At 41.3% G+C, this 21,497-nt stretch overlaps 1 protein-coding gene across 3 annotated transcripts in view; it reads right to left on the bottom strand.

Moving 5' to 3' along the window:
* The window catches only part of GAD2 (glutamate decarboxylase 2), a 41,759-nt gene that overhangs the window by 7,527 nt on the left and 12,735 nt on the right, over positions 1–21,497 (bottom strand). For all 3 annotated transcript variants that reach the window (XM_049798249.1, XM_049798250.1, XM_049798251.1), the window contains 5 exons: positions 11,959–12,038; positions 8,183–8,237; positions 6,614–6,730; positions 5,420–5,484; positions 1,412–1,490 (listed from right to left, as the gene is read on the bottom strand). In XM_049798249.1, the coding sequence (XP_049654206.1) occupies positions 1,412–1,490; positions 5,420–5,484; positions 6,614–6,730; positions 8,183–8,237; positions 11,959–12,038 (396 nt within the window). The remainder of the gene's footprint in view (positions 1–1,411; positions 1,491–5,419; positions 5,485–6,613; positions 6,731–8,182; positions 8,238–11,958; positions 12,039–21,497) is intronic.

Below are 21,497 nucleotides of genomic sequence, written 5' to 3'. Positions count from 1 at the left end.
TGCATAAGTTCATTTTTGGATCTTGCTTTTTCTTCTTTGTTTTGGTTCCTTTTCCTCCTTTTTTTTGGAAAGCATCTTTTCTGGTTGAGTCAGACCAAGCCAATTTGGTGACTAATCCAAACAATATCACACTACTTTGCTTTGGTCTCTAAAATCCTGATTTTCATTGTTTTCTTTCTTTGTAGGCACAGTTGTTTTCTGCAGAGCCCTCAGCTGCAGACTGGATGCTTAAGCAGTATAGAAAGCTTTGAACAGACAGAAGAGCATATGGCCTTTAAACAGCCAGCTAGAGCTATTTCTGGGTTGCAAGATACCATTCTGAGAGGCAGCTTTGTGGGAGGGCCAGAAGCCAACAAGGTGAAGAAACCTGGCTCATGAAAGCATGAGGTTTCCTTTCTAACTTTTTAAGTGAAATGCAGAGAGTCATGTTCTGGCTCTAGTTAAGTCCTCAACCAAGTTTAAGGTACACCTTGGGGCTGTTGCCTAAAACTGCAATTTCCAGTCCAAGAAGAATCAAAACTGTTTATCATCAAGTCTAATCTTTATGTGTAACTCAAAACTGAGATAGTAAAATGAGAGGGAAAAAGAAATGATTTTCTCCTAATCTGAGCCATCTGTTCTCACTAGAGGTCAAGGATGGTACTGACTTCAGCCAGGCAGGATTTGTCTCGGGGAACTGACCCAGAGGGCAAATAAAAGCCAGCTTCTCTCTTCTTAAGTGCAATCACTTTGTATATAATCTGTTGTACAGCTGTTAGCAAAACAGCAACCAGCTTTTTGATAGCTGGTCTAGTAAGTGGTGGTTGTATAGCAGCTGTCCCAGTAACTGATGGTTATATGAAACTTACAGGCTTGAAGGGTAATTCAAATTCTAGTACTAAATGAAACTTCTACTTTTTATTCCAAGTGAATTTAGTGTTCCATTTTTACTTCCATACGCCCCGAAGTGGATATATGGATCAGAACTGCGTGGAAATATCTATCATAAAAGTCTAGAAAGTGTAATGATGCCTAGATTCTGGACCAAATGTTGTGCTGCACGTATACCATACCACTCATCTCAAGAGGACTAGAGTTTGCCTACAGTTACATTTTATACTACACACCGATTAGTAGTGAGGTTACACAGCTATGCACCCACAACTTAACTATGGACATTTTGAATGGAAAGCCACAAAACTCTGTAAAGATATTGCCATTGTCTGGATCTATAATTTCTGCTAGCCAGCTGCTTTAATTCCCTTTGCAGTCATAGCCCGAGCACGTAACTTGAGGTCTAGTTCTCATTTTCTTTTATAATCCTCATCACATCAGCAAGTATTGCCTATGACACAGTTATGAAGAAAATATCCAGGATTTTCAGAAGCTAAATGTCAGAAAGGATCAGAGAAGCAAGTATATTGGGACATACCTCTTCTCTTACTAGCAGTGCTGAACACTGCAGCGGGACGCCCATCATTTTGTGAGGGTTCCAGGTCACCGAATTGGCCCTGGAACAGCAAACCACATGAAACTCAGACATTGTACTATGGTGGTGAAACCATGGAGACATTTAGAAATGACTAGAATAATAATGAACATATAGCAATGTACACCTTTTTCTGAGCAAGCAAAGCTGAAAATAATCATGGCTGACATTAGGAAAGCAATGCCTTCATAAGGGACATAATCCACTCTAGTTGGGTTTTGGAAGACAGTCCGGGCAATTTACCACAGGATAATTGCTCTATCCACTAAACTTAACCAGTATTAAACATTCAAGGGAGTCATCTATACTTTATAAACCTAGGGCAAACTTCCGAAAAACACCCACTTGACCAATGAACTTTCTAGTCACACAGCTGATTAAAGAAGCTGGCAAACTAGCATATTCCCACCCATTGATTTCAGTTTCAGCAAGATTTTGGTAAGTAGCTCACACAGGCTTGTTTTAAAATTCCTTTAAATACTTCTGATTACCTCTAAGTCTCTGAGTAACCTGGAAAACCTGGCCCAAAGTAATTTTTCTCATTGGTTTGCTGATGGCAAATTTTCACAGCTCCTTAATTTTAGCTTGGCTATGGTAATTCACACAACTGGAGGACTGGATCCAAAATTACTGCAGTAATAAAGATAGAACTGATCCACCCTTCCACAAAGGAGTCTGATCCTGCCTCCCTTCAGGACACACTGATTGCAAAAATAGCTGTCAGCCTAAATCTTGTGAACAAAGAGGGTGCTGTTGCAATACAGCCTAGAGAAGAGGCATTTGGGACTGTGGCAAGGGCTGAATGGAAGATTGTCCAGTTGTTTATTTTAATTTTGTGTTATGCTTGACTAGCTGTTTTTTAATTACTATTATTACATATGATGATTAGCTGATAGATGTATACATTTGCATCCTATTTGGCAGGCTGCCAAGGATGCACAGTGCACAGGATTTCATGTAGTGCAGTGATTTGAATTTTGACAGTATAAATTGGTATAAATCAGTCAACTGGGGCATGTAACAACTTAAAGGACCCAGGACACACTTGCAGGTAACATTTATGTGAACAGAGGTGGGCATGTTAGAATCTGGCAGTATTTTCCTTTGTAGGACTGGGACACAGTGCTATAGGGTTATGCATGTCCTTATAATTTCCTGCCAAATTGCTTCCACTCCTTCAAAGCAAGCAACTCCAAAATTCACATGGACATTGGGCTGCACTTCTGTGCCTTCTTCTTTGCTATTTAAATGGGACTGTGCAAGTGCCTGATGCAAAATCTGTAGGGAACAGTCTTCCACAGGCAACATCTGGCCACTTGGCTTGGCTTTTCAAGTATTTGGCAGCTTTTAATCAGCTCAGAGTCAGTCATCTGATTACAACACCAAAGCTAATGATTCTGAACATGCATTCAGGTCTATGAATTTCCTTTGATATGATACTTTTAAATTTTTACCTATGCCTATGCAGAATCAGGCAGGAATTCTTTGAGACTTCTAGGTAACAGCAGTGGTATGGGTTTTCTCAAGCAAAAGGATTATTTACTGACAACAGCCAGATGTTAATTATCTGCCTAAAACATTTAATTTACCCTAAGGTCATTTATTTCCCCAATTATATCCAAATTGCACACAGAAAAATGAATTATGTAAAATAAAAATCACCATTTTTCATTTGTTATTAGTTATTATAATAACAAACTATAATTTGTTATTAGTCGTCAGTATGTGCTTGAAGAAATTGCTGACTGAGACAAACAGTGAAGTAAAAAAGCTACATGGATCCACAGATGTTTTTTTAAATTACCTCATGTTTGCCCAAATAACTGGGCACCAAGCACCTATGTGATTTTTTGGCTGTGGGTCACAGATGATAGAAAAAAAAAAAAGAGGAAAATTATTCCTTTAGAGTTTTCAAATGGGTTACAGGAGAATTTCAAGACTGGCAGAATTTGGTCCTCAGCCATCATTAAAAACAGACTGAGGTGTATTCGCTGACCAGCCACAGCCCCGGGAAGGATGCCCAGACCCTGTATGGGAGCACTCATTCAGCTGCAAACATGCTTTTCTCATGTAGCTGTCACCCCCTACCCAAGCCTCTGGGACACGGACACCAGACTGAAACTCCTGATGGTGGCCAGACCTATCTGCTCCAGACACCAGGGGACATGCTTCCCTCACGGTGCATTGCAGCAGCTTGAAATCTGCCATGTAGAGACTGGAGGGCATGGTAAGGACGGTCCTGCAACTCCTCCTGCCTTTGACAGGAGTACTTTTGCTGGACTGCCTGTTACCAGAAGGACGTGAGTACTCAGAGCACAGAGTGCTCCATTTAATGCTTCCTCCTTGTACCCCTCTTCCCTATCAAACATGAGTACCAGCTCCAGTTCTCTTCTATCCAGACCTGTAATGATCGGGTTGTACTTTAATATCTACCACAAAACAGGAATGTCCATAAAAGTTGGGGCTCTAAAGGTACCCACATTTGAGACCTGGACAAACTGAAATGAGCCGCTGTGTCCATCAAGCAGAGGAACAGCACTGGAAATGACAAATTTCATTAATTCATTGCCAAACATATGGAGATGGTGCTTATCAAAGCACTAGATAAAATCCAGGGGGGTTCTGGATCTAATGCATATTTGGAAAATTCTCCAATATAGATTCAGCTTGAACTTCTCATTCCAGCAGAATTTGGACAGCAGTTTAAGAGGCAAACACTTTTTTCATACTCTGTCCTCACAGGAAACTGGGTAGATTTTTATAACTTTTTATAACTTTTATAACTTTTTTATAACTTTTGTAACTTTTATAACTTATAGGTATTTGGACCTATGTCCCTTTAACACAACATGTAAGTTTGGAGTGCTGGAGGCAGTCTTAACGTAACAAAATCTAATTCATAGAACCATTGTCTGCTTTCCAAATTTTGCGTGATATATGACAAAGGAACTGAATCATCAAGGTATCCTCCTCATCTTCCTGAACAGGATGAGGAAGTTGTTTCTAATTTTAATTGGCAAGGAACAGCAATTTGATTTAGAGATAAAAAAGGCAGAAGGGAGTAATAATTTACTCTCAAACAGCATGAGCTTCAGAAAATACACAAATGTGAGAGTGACTTCATCTAGTCCAGTATACTGCCTCTAGCAAGTGGCCTAAATAGGTGCCTGGGAAGAATACAAACTAGGGCAAGCATATATGAACTTTCTCTAAATACTCCCTGAGCTCCCACTCATTTGTGGTTCACAAAAGTCCTGAACCGTTTTTGTTTGTCCTTCCTTGAATGCAAGTGAATCTTAACATCCTATGGCAAGGAATTCCACAGCTTAACTAAAAGTTTCTGAATAAGCAGCTGTTTTTAAGCTCAGTCCTTCCAGACTCTGAAGTCGACTGGCATCACTTACGTTCATCTGTACGTATCTGTAATGTTCACGAGCTCATGACTACAACTGTGTATATATCCAGACACAGATTTACCGAGAAGATGACATTAACACAGCCTGGAGGCAGGTAATGTCCCCAGAAGTAATAGAACAGTGGTCAGTGACTGCAAGGACACCTGTCCAAACTGCAGGTGCATCCATCTTTTATATTCAGGACTTCAGCGTGCATTTCTTAGAGAAATGCAATTGCTAATTCATGCTGGATGCTGAATCAGAGAATGCTGCAGAAAACACTCTGGACCTGTGAGTGTATGCTGGGAGGAACAGAAAAGCAAACAAGAAATGTCTGCTGTTTGTACTACCAAACAAAATACCACACTACTGTAGCATTGAACAAAGGCACTTAGCAATGCTACTTCAACTGGAAGGACAGTTTGCGTAATTTCTTCATACTGTATCTTGGAGATAACATTGATTTTTATTTTTATTTATAGACATTGCTAGGATACTCTTAAGTGTGTTAAAATGCATTTAATAAATGTGTTTAATTAGCATTAATAAATCATACCTTTCAACGCCATTTAACTTCCATTTGTGTTTTCTTGACATAAGGAGCCCGCCACCCCATGCTCCCTAGAAGGCAAGACACATTATCTTAACGAGAAGAGAACTCTGCTTTCCTCTGTGATGACATTTGTGCATTCACATCAGTTTGGGGCCCTTTCTTTCTTCTTGCTGATGTGGCACATTCCAAAATGACCAGGCAGATGGGGCCGGAGGCATTAGCTGTGCTAACAATTTTCTTCCAGTAGCTCAGAAGCAGCAGTTTATAGCCCATAATCAGAGTGCCCACCCTAATCATCTGCTAACCCCTCCCTTGCCACCTCCTCTGACACTGACACATTGGGCTACCCCATGCTGTAATTAATGACTTGCAGAGCTGCTCCTGGCTAAGCTGCCTTTTCTTTTTTAGTGATAAAGTGATGATAACAAACCAGACTAGACAGGGATCTCAGCTGCTCTAGTGAGTTTTTGTCATATTTCAGACCACTACTGGTTGCCCCCTACCCATTTGCTTTCGCTCACTGAGATCTGGGACAGGCAGGCATTTCATGTGACTGAGAAGTAGCTTAAGGTAAATATGAATTCTTCCTCTAATTGGACTGATTTTGGCTGACGCAGTAATCCAAAAGCAAGATACCCGGCCCTACAGAAATTCAATTACCAATCCTTTTTGGAGAAAGGATTTGCAAAAATGACACAAAAGCCATTCTAGGGCTGAAAGATGATCCTTTAGAAAGATTTATTGGCAAGAGCCCAGATAAAGCTAAGCAGCCAATCTGATAAATTTCTCTAGCATTTGCATTAACCTGTTCAGCAATTTGCGGTACTTTATTCCAGACAAACGTAGCCTTTACCTTATGTATTTACTTTGCAGCTGCTGCAGAAGCTGAGCCAGTGCTCAGTATGGTTCTCAGGTATTTCTTGTACTAATGGCATTTAGAGAAAAAGCTGAAGGCCAAAAGCACTCTAACTAGGTCATCTTAAGTGTCCCAGTTGCTAAAAGCACTGCACCGTCACAGCTCCTAAAATGTCCCCCTGACCTGAGCCTTTCAGAGGAGTGGGAAGTCAGTGCTTGGATGTTAGACTTAATTACAGGAACCAAATACCAGCGATTTTGTAGAAGATGACACTGTCCAAACTGAATAAATTAATACTGATACACCTTGTAATCCAGCCCCCCACATAAAATGATACTTACATCCACGTGCATCCAGATTTTGTATTTCTTGCAGATGTCTGCAATAGCTATGAGAGGATCAAACGCCCCGTACACTGTTGTCCCAGCCGTGGCACTCACCAGAAAAGGAACAAATCCCTGCAAGAAAGCAGAGAGGCATTTGTCAAGGTGAGAGTGCTGCAGCCCCCTCAGCCTGCAGCAGCCCCGACTCCTCTTGTGCTGCCTCCACAGTGAGCCCACAAGTGTCTCCTAGAGGACATCCCTGCTACATTACACTGGTTTTCTCTTAGTTCAAGATGCTAGCGATATTATAGTTTCTACCTTAAGGTGGCAGCAAATTTCCAAACCAGCATCCTCCATTTATTGAGATGCACGAGACAGGTAAGGGCTCAAAAGAACGATCCTGCTCCACACCACCGAAACAAGAAGGTCTGCTCTTCACGCCGCCGCGTAAAACAAACCTCACCCAGGCACCACCGTCCAAGAAATATCTCCGGTGGACTGCGCCCTGGGCTGCATTATATTTATCCCGGCGAGTGTCTGAAGGTGTGGTGGCCCAGTCCTGTCAGTGGGAGCCATCTTGTCTGGGGGTGTCTCCTGGGGACAGTGCACAGGGGAGGTGTGGGGCTCGCCTCCAGCCCCTTCCTTCTCGCAGAGCAGGGAGACAGCTCTTCTGAGGAAAAGACAGCCATCTCCACCGAGGCCAGGGGCTCTCGGATTCCATCCGCTCAACGCTGTGCCTCGCAGAAGAGCACTCGCTGTCCATCACGTGGCTTTTGCGCTATGAGGTCTTGGGTCTGCCATGATTCATACCAGTGTTTCATTTTAAATTTATTTGTAATTCTGTTGATTTCATAAACAGTACTCAGAGCTACGAACCTAAAGAACGGCTACATTTTTTGCAGAACTGGGGTTTAAACTATCAAAAGGGTCTAAACTTCCTTCTGCAAGGGTCAGTAGGTTTGAGTGGCACTCCACTGTCACTTTGCCTTATTTTTTATCTACTGTATTGCTTTTCGTAGAAAAAGGGAGCCTTTAATGAAGATTTGTGTTATTAATGAGCTTTGAATGCTGTGTGTCTAATGACTATTTACATAAACATTGAAGGCACAGAGCCGAGTTCACTGCATACTTTAATCTGATGTTTTAATTCTAGCTTCTGTTAATGAACGCATACAAAACTGCATTTTTAGAGGTGAGTGGATTTTAGTTTATCTTCCATTGATTTGGTGAGTCTATAAGGAATATTTTCAATGCATTAAAATACATACAAATTCCCCAAATGATTACTCTGGTTTTGTCAATATTCAGCTGAGAAACTACATCATAGGCTGGTAATATAAAAAAGGAGAATGTTATGCAGAACAACATATTAAAAAAAAAGCCAAACAGCTCATGGAGATTATAAAGTAGCTCTGAATCTATATTCTCAGCAACTCTTGCCTCACTAATTGCCAGGCTACATTTCTGAGAAATAAATCAAAAGTTAATGGGCAAGCCTGTGTTGTTTTACCAAGGAAAGCAAAACAATGAGCTGTATAACTCTTGGGTTTTTTTCTTCTTTAGAAGCAGAAAAGCTAGTAAACTTACTTTTTGTTTGGCTTCAAGAATTCTTCTTTCAAGGTCTGATGGGATCATTTTCCCTCTGGAGCAAGAGAGAGTTATATCAGAAATTTGACCTCAAAATCAGCTCTTGCTGTTACTTCTTCACTTAACAGGAAACCCAAGTAAGGAACAATGTGTTTTTTTGGCCAAGGCTTATGCAGCATTGAAGAACACAGAAAGACGCTGTCCATTAGTCTGAGTTTTTACCCTAATTATTTTGTCAACCAGTTTGCATCAATATTGTGGTGGTAACTGAGAGAAGTTATCTTGTGGCCACCCCCATTAAAGACTGATGCTGCTCCATGGAGCCTCCTGGTCCTGTTTGACATTACAGCCCTGGGAATACGCTCCAGGCTCCCAGGGAGAGGCTCAGCCCAGGGTCCCAAGAAGGTCACTGGGTGCCAAATCCCACGGTCCCCTTTCAAGCAGGCACAGAAAACGCCAGATGAGCTGCATGGCCTTCAACAGTGCAACTCAGCTCTGGTGTAAGCAGTTGTCTCTGTGTTTCCATCCCAGCGATGAACTCATTTCAGGGCAACTATTCCACGTTTTGGTGCATTACATGTTTGTCTTTGCTTGAAGCAGGGTATGAGAAGAAGCTACCAGTCTAGACTCATTAAATGCACTGTCAGGCCCTTTGTATTGACCGTATACTGTATTTGCAACGCCTTTAGTATGAACCATTTACCTGAGGTTCAGACTCAGTGGTATAAGGCTTGAAGGCTAATTTATGAAATCCTGCAAATGAACTAGACACAAGATAAAACAGTGCTGATGCTGATTATTGAGGGTAAGGTTTTCTTTGCTTTAGCCACAAGCAAGACTATCTAAGAAGAGACAGTGCACATAACAGCAATACAAACATGACAGCTTCCCACATTACAGGAATAACGTCTTCACTGGCTTTGAATGTTGTCCATTTAGGTTAATATTATTTTTTAAAGACTTTTTTAGATTTTTTTCTTTCACTAAGCACTGATTTCCTGTTGCTATAAAAAAAAGAACAACCTTTACTAAAGCTCAAAATAGTAGTTTCAGGGAAACTAATAAAACCATTAGTTTTATTTTTGATTTTACATTAAAAAAAACTGAAGTATTTTCATGACATTTGGATGGATGTAAATAAATAAAAAATGTATTATTAATTTCTTGTCATAAGATACTGCCAGGTTTTCTAAGTTTTCATCCTTACACAGCTCACAATAAGAAAGTAATTATTTCAGTAGAAATGGGTTTGTACTGCTGGGTTTTTTGCAAAATCTGCCCTGCATTTTACTTATTCAAAACACTAAAAAATAATTGAAAATAGAAAGCTCTACAAGTTTAAAAATTAACCCTGATTTTTTTTTCAGAAGCTCAAGGTCTAAAGAGTATTCAACTCATTGTGAGTTCCCCCCAGTTACACGTATGCATTCAGAGAAAAGCAGTAGTTGTTTTATCTTCAAAAACTGTTTCTGGGATCATTAGAGTAATAAAGGAGAAAAAGAAAAACCAACACATGCCAAAGGAAGGCAATGAGTTCCTCCTCCATACATCGCTTAGATGTTGGTCTGTTACAGTTTCTGATTTATCGAGCTTGTGCATAGGAACACAGACAGAGCTGGGCAGATCCCTTCATTGCCGTAATTTTTTTACCAAGGCAAGTGATTATCCAGCCCCCGGTCACATTGAGTACGTGCAGAAATTCATGGCCAGGACAGTGCAACATATAAGCAATGTCAAGCTTTACCAAGGAGCAAGCAGTAGGTTGGCTTTGAGTATAGTCCGAACACACGCTGCAGCACACAACCCCCCTGCTCCAAATCTAGCGAACTAGCTGACAGCACTCCTTACTTGCACAGCATTTTCATGTGTTAACACCTAAGCTCAGATGACCTACAACACTTAAAATGCTCTGCAAAATAATAGGCTTGTCCTTGGACAAACCTCACCCAGACAATGTGGCAGGGGGTTGCATGAGATGTGCTAGGCAGCATCAGAGGCAGAAGGGCTACTGGGGGAGGCAGAAGAGACTCAGCAGCAAAAAGGACACTGAGGATAGAATGAGTGTTAATGCCAAAGTCTTCTCATATTACCCACATCTGTACAGTCTTCACTGCTGCTACACCAGACTTAAGTGTTTTGACCCCAAACCTGCAGCTAATACACTACTGCTACCAATATGACTGCATGGTAGTAAAAGAGGCAACGGCAATGTATGGCTGTCCAGTCTGGGGTATGAGAAAGAACATGATTTTCTGCAGGTTTTCCTGGCTTAAAATTCACCATACATTTACATAGGCCCATGACACGGCAAAACCAGGCAAACTTGGCTGGTGTGGGTCAGGATGGGGAAGAACCACCAGGAAATATGCTTGATCATGCTGGAAACATCAACAAGATCTCGTGGTGCTTCGTCACCCTCCCACAGGTCCACATCTTCACAGAGGGTTGTCTCCACCGCACCAGCCCACATCCCGTGCAAACAACCTGCTTTGTCCCAGCAGCATCTGCTGGGATTTGGTGAGACATGCAGTAATCCTGCTGTTTACTTCGGGGTGGGCAGGGTAAGCATTGTGGTCTTCACAGAGAATCATCACACTGAATTTGCACAAGAAGAAAAGGAAGACAGGACTTCATTGATCCACGTCTGTCTTTAGTGAATAGAAACAATCAGAGGTTTATTTTGATGTGTGTTGGTTGTGTTGATGTTGTCATTAATTCCTCTTCAAGGTGTGCTCAGTCTTTTGTTAATGAAGAGATAGTAAGTCCAGAAGTCAATATGCAGGCGCTGTGATTAGCACTGTAAATTGCTTAGTTGGTGCTCTTCTTTTAATGTGGGAGCACAGTATTTTGATAGCAGCAAAACCTTCCATTTATGCTAGAGCTATAAATAATTCAATACCTTTTAACAATGATATTTGGGACTCATAGCATGTTCTATTGAAAAGATTCTCAGTAGAATCAATAAGGATTGTTCTATTAATTTTTGTCCCGTAGAAAGTTTTTTTTCCCTGAAGCTGAAAATCTTCATTAGAACATTTTGATTTTGTTAATATACCTTTGGTTTCTCAAAACGGGCTTTCACAGAGAATCAAAACCTTTTAGTTGGGTGAGTTAAGCAAGAAGTTATCTACCACCAGTTTTGTAGAGCCTATGGGACCTGCAGGGTAGGTGCTTGCTGTGCTACTCCTTTCCAGGGGCCATCCTCCTCCTTGGCCCATGCTGCCCACAATGCTGCCAAGACCCTTGTCTCCACATCCCAATGCAAGGATGTCCCGATCAAGGGCACTGCAGGAAATGTAGTCCAGCTGAGAAAGATGGTGAGGGCATGAAGCAAACAGACTTACATTAGCAAATGTTCCTCCATATTTTACTCCCATAGAAGGTCCACTTCAGCTCATTTTAATGGATCAAAACGTGAGTGTCTCTAAACACTCTATTTTGACCAAAACAAGCTTCTTCCTGGTTTCTTAGCAGAATGTGTGAAGAATGATTGCTAGTTTGATATCTTGTTTCACTTCAGGATGAAGGAAAACTAAGTACCAGAAATTCTTGAGGAAGGGAACTTTTAAGATTTTTGATGAGCTCCAAAACTGACTCATAAAGAAGCCAGTGACCGAGCCAGTTCCTCAAGTGGGATAAATCAGTGTAATGCTGTCAAAGATGACAGCGCTGTGACGAATTATACCAACTGCTGACTGCATCCTGTATGCTCTCTCTGAGCTAAGCACCTGTTCTATGTACCGATAAAAAGGGCTGTATTTGGCATCTTTACTTACCTTTCATCACATCTAATCAAAATCACACTATCTGTACCAATACCCAAGGCCGCAGCTCCTTTCTTCACAGAGAAGTGACTCTGAAAAAATACATTTATTATTATTTATTATTTTTATTATTATCTCTTTTCTAATTTAATATAACACTACACTCTTGCAGGCCCTTCAGTAAGTAGTCCCACACAGGCAGTAATTCTATTTGTAGCCTTTTTGGAAACTGTTCACTGTAATTTGAGGCTTCATATCAGTTCACTACGGTCAATTAGAAAAACAGCAATCACTCTAACCTGGATTTACTCCTGGAATATTAAATACACAATTGTGGCTGATGATGGACCCAAATTCTGTCCCTGATGCACACCTGAAGCTTCTATTGCTTTTACGGATTCAGCTACGAACTTGATTTACTGAAATAAAAAATTCTCCCCTAGAGAATTAATTTAGTTTGTGGCATCCAGAGTGATGTGCTTCTGCTATGTAACTTCTGGCCAAATAATACTGAGAGAAATTAAGATAGGAAGCCTAATTGTGATCTCATGCCAGTGAAAGCTAGTAATAACTCCCATTAATAAATAGAGCTACTGCAGCTTAAAATCAGAACTGGGCTATTAGGAAGACTATTAGTTAATCTGTATGTACAGAATAAAATGTGGAAGTTATATACTGGAGTGCAAGTCAGCCTAATTTTCCCTAGCTCATAGGACTTAACTCCTGAGCCAGTGTTGGTTTATAATTCTAATTTAAATCCTAGTGATTATGGTAATGAAATAGTTTTATATCAAATTATACCACCAAGAATATGATTTTGTATTAACTCAAACCCAGCAGTAACAATATTGTCCAAAGTAATTTTAACTACAGATTATTAAACTTTAAAAAAATGGAAATTCTTTATGTATACTACAGTGCCATTAGCTTAGGATGTAACACTATAAAAAAGATCAAGGAGACAAAAATCTAAGAGGGCTTTTTAGGTGTCCACAAAGTTAAAGAAGAAAGGAAGACATATAGTCTGCAGACGACCACAAAGCAGAGAAGTAATCACTATTTGCTTTGTCAAGGGAGTATCTGGCTTCAATGGTAATGCAAGCAGCAGAGAGCTGTAGGGAAAGAGATGGACACGACGGTTACGCACGTTTGCGTCACTTAAAGGCCGTGAAGTCAGTGGGATTCCACTGCACACTAAAGGGCTCTGTATATAATGAACACTTTGAGAAATGAAAATCAATTCTAAACTAACTTTCTGAAAGAGAGAGGAAGAAGAGTAGAACTGCAACATGTACATTCCACTTAACAAGTAAAAAACCCCATGTTTTAAAAATTGCTTAGGGGGTAGTTTTCATCGGGTCCTGACTACTCTGACTGCTATGGCTAAAGTTCCGTAAGTTTCAACTCCAAACTCCTTTTTTCATATGCCTATATCTCACCATTTTGGCTGAAATGCTTCAAGTTTTCATGATGTCCACTGACTCTTTCAATACGCAGACATTTTGAAGAAGTTCAGATTGCTCTTGAGCCATGATTCACTGCTGATACATGGACAATTTGAAAATACTTCTTCAGGTAAATGGTATCTTTCATATGACATTAATATTTTTTAATGTAGTGAGTTGGTATAGCTTTCCCCCATGGGGCATGACTGCAGTATACCAACAATGTGTATTGAGCAGCCATTGACCATATTGCCTGGACCTAAAATCAGCTTTTAAGGCGCTAGTACAGCAAACCATGCTAGCCCCTGAACTAAGCACGTTCTGAAATGTAAATATGCATGTCGGACTGACTTTCACACAAGATGATGATCAAATGAAACGCATACCCATGCGCTTAGATGAGCAACAAGGGATTTGTGCCTGTGCTTAAGTGTTTTGGTGAATTAGACTGGGTTCATTGCAGCTAGTCTAATCAGGCTTAAGTTATCAAGTAGGCTCCCTCTGCATTCTGGGGGAAACAGGCACCTCCAGGGAAGGATTCATCCAGTGTGAGGGTTGCTGGTTTGGAGTGGGGGCTAAATGACATCCCATGAGGAGATTTCTACCCCTTCCCTGTGGACCAAGCCCTGTGATATCTGCTGTCTGTGAGAGTGGAAAGTGTACAGCCCCTGCAGGCACCAGCACTTTGGAAACTGGTAGATGTTTGATTTTAACATGCTGTTATTGTCTAGCCTAGTAAAACTACAGGTTAGTGGTATGCTCAGATTAGATAGGGAGTTTGCCCTGTTGTTTTTCTGTTGGAGTCACAAGGTGTTAGAAAGTATTTATACACTGAACATCAGCGGCCTGCTTAGCCATCACATTGGTATTTTTCATGGCACGTCCTTTATTTCATGAAAATGAATTTCTGAACAAACACATTTCCACAGGCTTCATCAGCTTCACTAAAGTCAGGGGACTTCTCCCAAGTACAAATGCACTGTAAATTAAGGCTTGGACTGTGACCGATCCACAAACCTTTATACATGGAAAGTACTGAAGTCTCCTCCCAGCATTTCAGGTCTCCCTGAGACCCATGGTGCAGCAGTGCAACTTTATGAGAGCAGGGAGGAGGAGAGGCCATGAGGAGGCTTATAAAAAATTCCCAAGTTTAGGAAGGTATTTTTTAACTTTGCAAGAACTTAAACAAAGACAGAATATTGCCAGCATAATGACAGTTCATTGATATGCTATGTGAAGCCAGAATTGAATTTATGAACTTAAAAAAATTAATCTATTTTTTATTTAGGTATTACACAAGCTGATGTGCACATACTGGGTAGTGTAATATATAAATACAGGTAGAGATGTAGGAGTGAAGAGTCACAGATGTATTTCACTGGGTTTTGAGTCAATGACATTACATTGATTAATCTTGTTCCTTATTCCATACTAGTTAAAATAGATTTACTATTGTGATTTGTTTTTCTAATAGAAAATAGAACTGTTCAAAGTGCCTTTAAAAAGAAAATACAGGTTTGAATGGTTTACTATGAAGAAGAAAATTAAGCCCATGTGCTCAAAGGCATCCATTGGAATATGGCCAAGTTCAGCTGCCTCATTGAGAAGTCTCACGGCACTGCTAAAACAGCATTGGGGAAAAAATGAATGTCGTGCTGATAGCTCGGTTGCCTGCAGGCTTTTTAAAGACTGAAGGGAATTCAGCGGTCAGGAACCAAAACAGGTTTAGGGATAAATTGGGAAGAAATACAGAAGTCTGTGCACAGAAGGGCAAATGCAATTACAATTTATAAACAAACTTTGAATATGAAATTGCTCAATCTGTGTATACAGTCACAGATCTATGACTGCTTCTATATTTCTTTCTCAGGGTAACATCAGAGGAATTACTCCAACTGCCTGAGAGGCTCTAAAAGAGCCAGGACGACAGTGAAAATTGAAAAAATATAGTTTTAAGAGCAAAGAAAACTTCCCTAATAACGATGAATATTAAACGTTGTTTTAATATTCCATGGGATGGTGCTGAAAATTTGGTTGCCTGTGTAATATAAAGGTAAACATAGAAAAATATAAAGGTCAAAGAGAAGGAAAGGTTTGCAGAAATAAGACTGGTTAGACAGAACTACTGACAGATTCAGCTAGGCTAATGGGGAAGAAGGACACTAATTGTGACCCCTTTGGGAATACTGGGGCTACAGGCTGTTTGGCCACGTAGAGAAGTGAGTTTGAACACCACCCTTCACGACACAGCCATGTAGGAGTTCTACAGATCTGAAGTCTTATGGTGGGAGAACCTGAGACAAAAAGGGAGGATGGGGCAGACTGCCTGATGCCAGTCCTGAAGGAAAAACCAGGCTAGTAGAAGCTGGCAGGTCCAGAGTTTCACCACTGTCCTGTGCTTGCCAGAGATGGGACAACATGCAGGCGGGAGTGGGCTGTCACTGAGGCTTTCTCCCTCCCTTCATGCATTGCAAATGGATGCATGGAAGACTATAAATACATCCCCAATAGACAGGAACCTCAATTTCTCTCTGAGAAGAATGTGGTTAAAATTCAGTGGTGAAGGAGAAGTTATAGAGTATTAGCCAATAGTAGTGACAAAAGCATATTTTTGGTCAGAAAAAAATTCGGTGATTTTGAGCCAGGGGAATTTTCCCTTTGTCTAAAATTTCAAATGCTGTTAGGAATAGGTTTGTTTACCCGATAGCCATTTTTCCATAGTTAGCTTTGTAAAGTAAAAACACATTGTAAATTCATTACAGAAGAAATAATTAATAGGCCTTTTGGGAAAAGGAAGAATTAGAATAATTAAAAATGTTACGATGCTGAAAAGTATGGCACAGTTATCTTAAATGAACAATGCTTCAATATACAGATGCTTCTATTTTTATAGCTTGCTAAATTACTTGCTCATGACACGGTTGAAGCTATCAGGAAGAACCATCCTAACGTTCTGAGCCCCAAAGGCCACGGCTGTTTTTTCAGACAGCAGTTTCTCCTTGCTCACATAAATCCAGAGTGGCACAAGCTTTGTGGAGGGAGCTCATAAGAAGCGAGTTCCCAAATGCTGAGCAAGCTGAGCCATCCAGCATCCGAATCCTCTTTGAGGTCTGAAGGTTTGGTTGCTGGCAGCCTGGTGCCCAGCAGACCTGGACCCCCAGCCTCACCCTATCAGCCACACACCAGCAAAGGAGGTGAACACGCTTTCCTCTCCACCTCTCCTGGGATTTAAATAACGTGGGATCCCTGGATGTGTAGGCTGGGCTACTTCTCTCTTAATCATCTAAATACGTGTGGCTGGTCTAGGCTTGCTGTTTGGGCTCCCTCAGTAGTGGGGAAGAAAAGATACCTCCAGAAGGCACCTCATCCCCAAGGCTTTGGCACCCATTTTAGACGAGGATGAGTTGTCTGCTGCAGATCTTGCTCTCTTTTTTAACTCAGATTAAATGTTTACACTTTAGGAGATTAAAGTGACACGAATCCTATCTTTAACACCTAATTGTACGCTATAGCTTTTCCCTCAGTTATCTACAAAAGGAGTATATTGTGTCCCATCACATTTTTAAATACACTGTAATGACATATATGTTTGCTCTTGTTTCCTTTAGCTACTGCTATTCAGTTTTTAAAGTTATTTGTTAATGTCAGGAGAGAAATGAATATATTAATGTTTCTGCACAAGATACTAATATGTCCATCTTTTGCATTTTTTAAATATTTAACTTCATACTGCTTTTCTAATTCAGCAAGACTCACTTGTTTTTTTCCAGTGCGGATAGTTTCACAGCATTATCTGTGGATAAGAAATGTTGCACTGAGTTCAGGAGGATCCTGTGGCAGTGTAAAAGTCACGAGGTATCAACCAGATGAAGGATTAGACCCAAGTGATGAATATCTCCTATGGGATAGTCTTCCCTCAAGCACTATTTTTCTGGAAAATGGTTTTACTTTGATTTGAATGGTGTTACTTGAATTAAGTTGCTCCTCAAATAAGACCAAATTTTCACTGTTTCCCCCTGGCTTCAAATACCACCAAAAATACTTTTCTAGTTATTATGCATTAGGTAGTGGAAAGAAAGAATGTGTGAATCCGTAAGTTTGATTTTTAGTTTCCTTAGGTGGAAACAAAACTACTCCCTACTTACTCCATATGCTCAGAAGTATAACGTATGGCTTCATAACTTATGCTACCAAACAGAAAACATGACTTTCAGGCTCCTCAAATCTATCCCTGGAAGCCCCACCAAAGAGGCCACCCCGTGGACTGCTTCTTGCAGGTAGCTGTCCTGCAAACTGTCTCCTAAATTGCCTGCCCAGAGGGCAACACAATGTGCTATGGAAGTGGTGGGATTAGAGATCAGCTTTTCAATCTACACAGAAATGAAACCAAAAATCTTCTGTAGGCTGTGTGAAATGGAGGTCTATGGAGCTGCCTACTTCGAGACAGAAGTCACTTTTTAATTTCCTCCTGCCTCAGTGCCAAGAACCTCCATATTAGGTTTCAGAAACTGTTCCAACAAAAACTTTGACAAAGCCACTCTTCTCCCACAGCTGTATTCCCTGCAAGTAATGGGGCTTGTCCACAAGGGGAAATCAGCATGCAAGAAGCTGAAGAGGTGATTTATTGCTAACTGCCTCCTCCGATCTAGTTGCTGTGTGGATGCTGTGTGCACTATTGCTGAGGGTGCTCCCCTACCATCACAGACAAGCCACATCTCACAGGCGCTCCCGGTGCTCCCCTAGAGGATGAGGTCCCTCTGAGTACGTCTGGCTCTCTGCAATGCTGGCACCTTAAACCTGAGCAGCCAACAGACCCTCCCTTCACAGTCAGTGGATGCCGGAGATGCACTCTCAGTGAAGCCTCACGCAGGAGCTAGTCCACCCCAAGAGCGGTGCAGATGGGGGGATGCCAGAGGCAGAAAGAACCTCTCTGTGTCCCTTTGGGTCTCTAACTGGGTGAAGAGGTCCCTTATTATCAGATCAGACTCAGCCACCTGCCAGTTCTTACTCTTCATTTTCTTTTCCAAAACTATGACAGGAGTTGTATTGCTATTTCCTTGGTGAGCACCTGACAAGGTGTTCCTCCTTAGGGTCTGCTAGAGGGGTAGGAAACGATGAAAGCTGATGTGGACTACATGAGCACAGCCTTGCTGGGTTGGAGAACAGAGGAGATGAGGAAATTTCTGTCTTTCCAATTATGCCCAGCATTTTTTTCATTCTCTGAACTGTGGATTGAGTTTGTATGGCCCCTAATTAAAAACCAAGTCCACGGAAAAGCTGTAAGTCTCTTAAGCTATTTTTATGCTACCAATAAAGAGGCCAAAGGCTGTTTTGTAACCTGAACCCAACTAGTTCTCTACAGCTAAACTTTCCCCCTCTGCACCCCTTTCCTCCTCAGGGTAAGATGACTTTGTCATTTTTGCCTGCTAGGGGTGATACCCGCTCCGTACTATTTCCAGCTACTATTGGATGCTGTTCAAGAGAGTGCTAGTTGGCCAGGTCAAAATCACAACAGGGAATGGGTTAAAATTCAACAGGACTTGCCTTATAGACAAATGGATCAGCTAAAATATTCTGAGAAGGGACCTCTCCCTTTCAGCTGCTTTTTCCACACTGAAAAAGAGACGTGCTCAGCTGAACACTGACAACAGCCTAAAGCTGATGCGCTGGAACACAAGAGCAGGCCTTCATCTTAGATTTTTCATTGTGTTTGAAACAATAGACTAAAATAGGTTTTTACAACTGGCATCCATCACTTTTACCCCTGAATCAAGGTCTCTTGCATCATGTACAGTCCTGAACAGCTGCCCTGAAGGACGCCACTTTGCTCCTGCACCGGTGCAGATGAAAGAACCACTGATGATGCATTGGTGAATACAGAGGATTGAATTAAGTCCTGAGGATGAATGCATCTCAGCAAAATTATACCTGGGCCAAGACCAACCCAAGCAGTTACAGTGTACTTCACCATCACTGGTGAAACAGAAATAAACAGAAGCAGAGTCAGACATAAGTCACGGTCCTACTGAACAGCTCGGGGAAGATCTGCTTACTGGGAACATGCATGGTGAATAGTCACATAACCTATTTTAGGCACCTAATGTAGGTTACGTATGTCTGGAGGTTGATCTCTCTTATGGTCAATGCACAGAAGTAGGTGAACCCCTCCCAGAGGTGATTTAGAACATCTAAATTAAGGAATATTTAGGTTCCTAATTTGGATGCTCTGAGTGCCTCTCCAGAGGTGCCTTTATTCACTGGTTGTACAGAGTGAGGTTCCTAATTTAGGAACACGATGCACTCCTAAATTAGGAAGAGAATTACTTAGGAGCTGTGAATTACTCCTCCCTTCCCTTCTCCCCCACTGGCAGGTGAATCTACCAGGGCATCAGACTGAGGCCAGATTCTGATTACAGTAATATTGGCAGCAATTGCGGCGTAACTTCATTCATTTATAGTAATGGAAGCTCTAGACTGGTAGAAATGGAAACAAAAGTCTGGTCTGTGATGCTGAAATTCTTGTCTGAGAATTGCTGATATTGCAACCTTTGCTTCTGACTCAAAATTTTGAGACAAAAATCTCAAAGTTTCTAAACACATACAATAACTTTAAGCTTTGTTTACTATCATGCCACATGTGCAGAACATGGGGAAATGATAGTATCCCGCTTATAGTCTGCTTGTTCCACAGCCATCATCTTACAAGAGCATGCAACGGCGGCAGAGAGAAACCAGATTCAGGCTGGGGAGTCTAAAAGTAAGTAGAAGATCAGCATGATGTTGTAAATCAGACAAATGACATTCTCATATCTTGGTGTCTATTCAGGTTCTGCATGACATTTCCTATCTAAAAAGGGATTGTACTTCTAGGCCTCTGTAATTCCTGTAACAGCCTCTGCTGTTTTGAAGGTTAAACCCTGATCCCATATCCTTTGGGCAACTAAGGGTTAAAGGGTGCTGTCTTCATGTAGCGTGGTTTCTTAACTTCCCTAGAAGATGTGCCATTACATACTTAATAAAAAAATTGATTGAGGAAGGGACAAAAGTGCAATTTCAAGATATCTTTAGAGTGTAATGGATTTCAGATGCTGTTCTATGGATTCTCTAGTATATTTGATTTTGGAATGTTTAATTTGCTATGGGGACTGCTTCTTCCCTGGCATGAAAACACAATTATTAAAGCTCATTTCATTATTTTGAGACTGATAGCACAATTTGGTTCATTGTTTAACATTCCATAGCCATGAATACAATGAAATTCTCTAATGATTAATAGGATTTGTTATTTTAAATAATCATGCTGAACCTTATTTGCAAGACTTATTAGGTCTGTAACTTCCATATGAATAAGGCATCTCTAGCTGTACAGCCAACTTTGGAGAGTTGCCACTCATTTGTAGCATATCATTCTCTTTGACTGCTTTGGGGACAATTATTCTGCAACACGGAGCCTGCAGTTGTGTATTGCATCTCACCCTACTGTCATGAAAGGCATCTTCAGAGGGACTTCCTCCTAGGCATTTCCGATCAGTTTTCAAGACACTTTGCTCTTCACACTTGCACAGAATGGAAACACATTCTCTGGCAAGTCAAAAAAGGCAGACAGGAGGGTGTTGCTACTTAACATGGACAGTATCCTACTGGGCATCAGCCATGAAAGAGTCCTTTCTGGCTGGGCCCACACAGCTGGAGAGAAATTTAGAAGGGGACCATGAAGCCTGAAGAGAGATTACAGCCCCTCCTGGTTACAACCCTTCCTCTTCCCCTTCCTCCTGCACACGCATTCTCCACTATAAGCTGCAAGGAATTTTAAATGGCCATAAAGCTGAAATAACCTCCCCCAATACAGACAGAAATATGACTTCTGTATGGTTGCTCAAAGAGCAAAAAAGTCTGTGTTTCTCCCATGCGGACCACTCTGATTTCTCCTGTGCCCACCTCCCCTCCCCTCCCCTCTTGCACTGTCAGATCCCGTAGGTGCCTGTGACAAACCCCAGAGTGCTGAAGCTTTGGCTTACAGACAGAAACCCGGAGCAAAGCCCAGTTGCCCACCGTATACCGCAGCTGCTCTGCTGTACACACACACAGCATTTCCCTACTACTGTC

The sequence above is a fragment of the Accipiter gentilis genome, chromosome 4 (assembly GCF_929443795.1).
Source record: "Accipiter gentilis chromosome 4, bAccGen1.1, whole genome shotgun sequence".
Taxonomy (NCBI): Eukaryota; Metazoa; Chordata; class Aves; order Accipitriformes; family Accipitridae; genus Astur; species Astur gentilis.
This window is presented reverse-complemented; position numbering and strand designations above follow the sequence as displayed.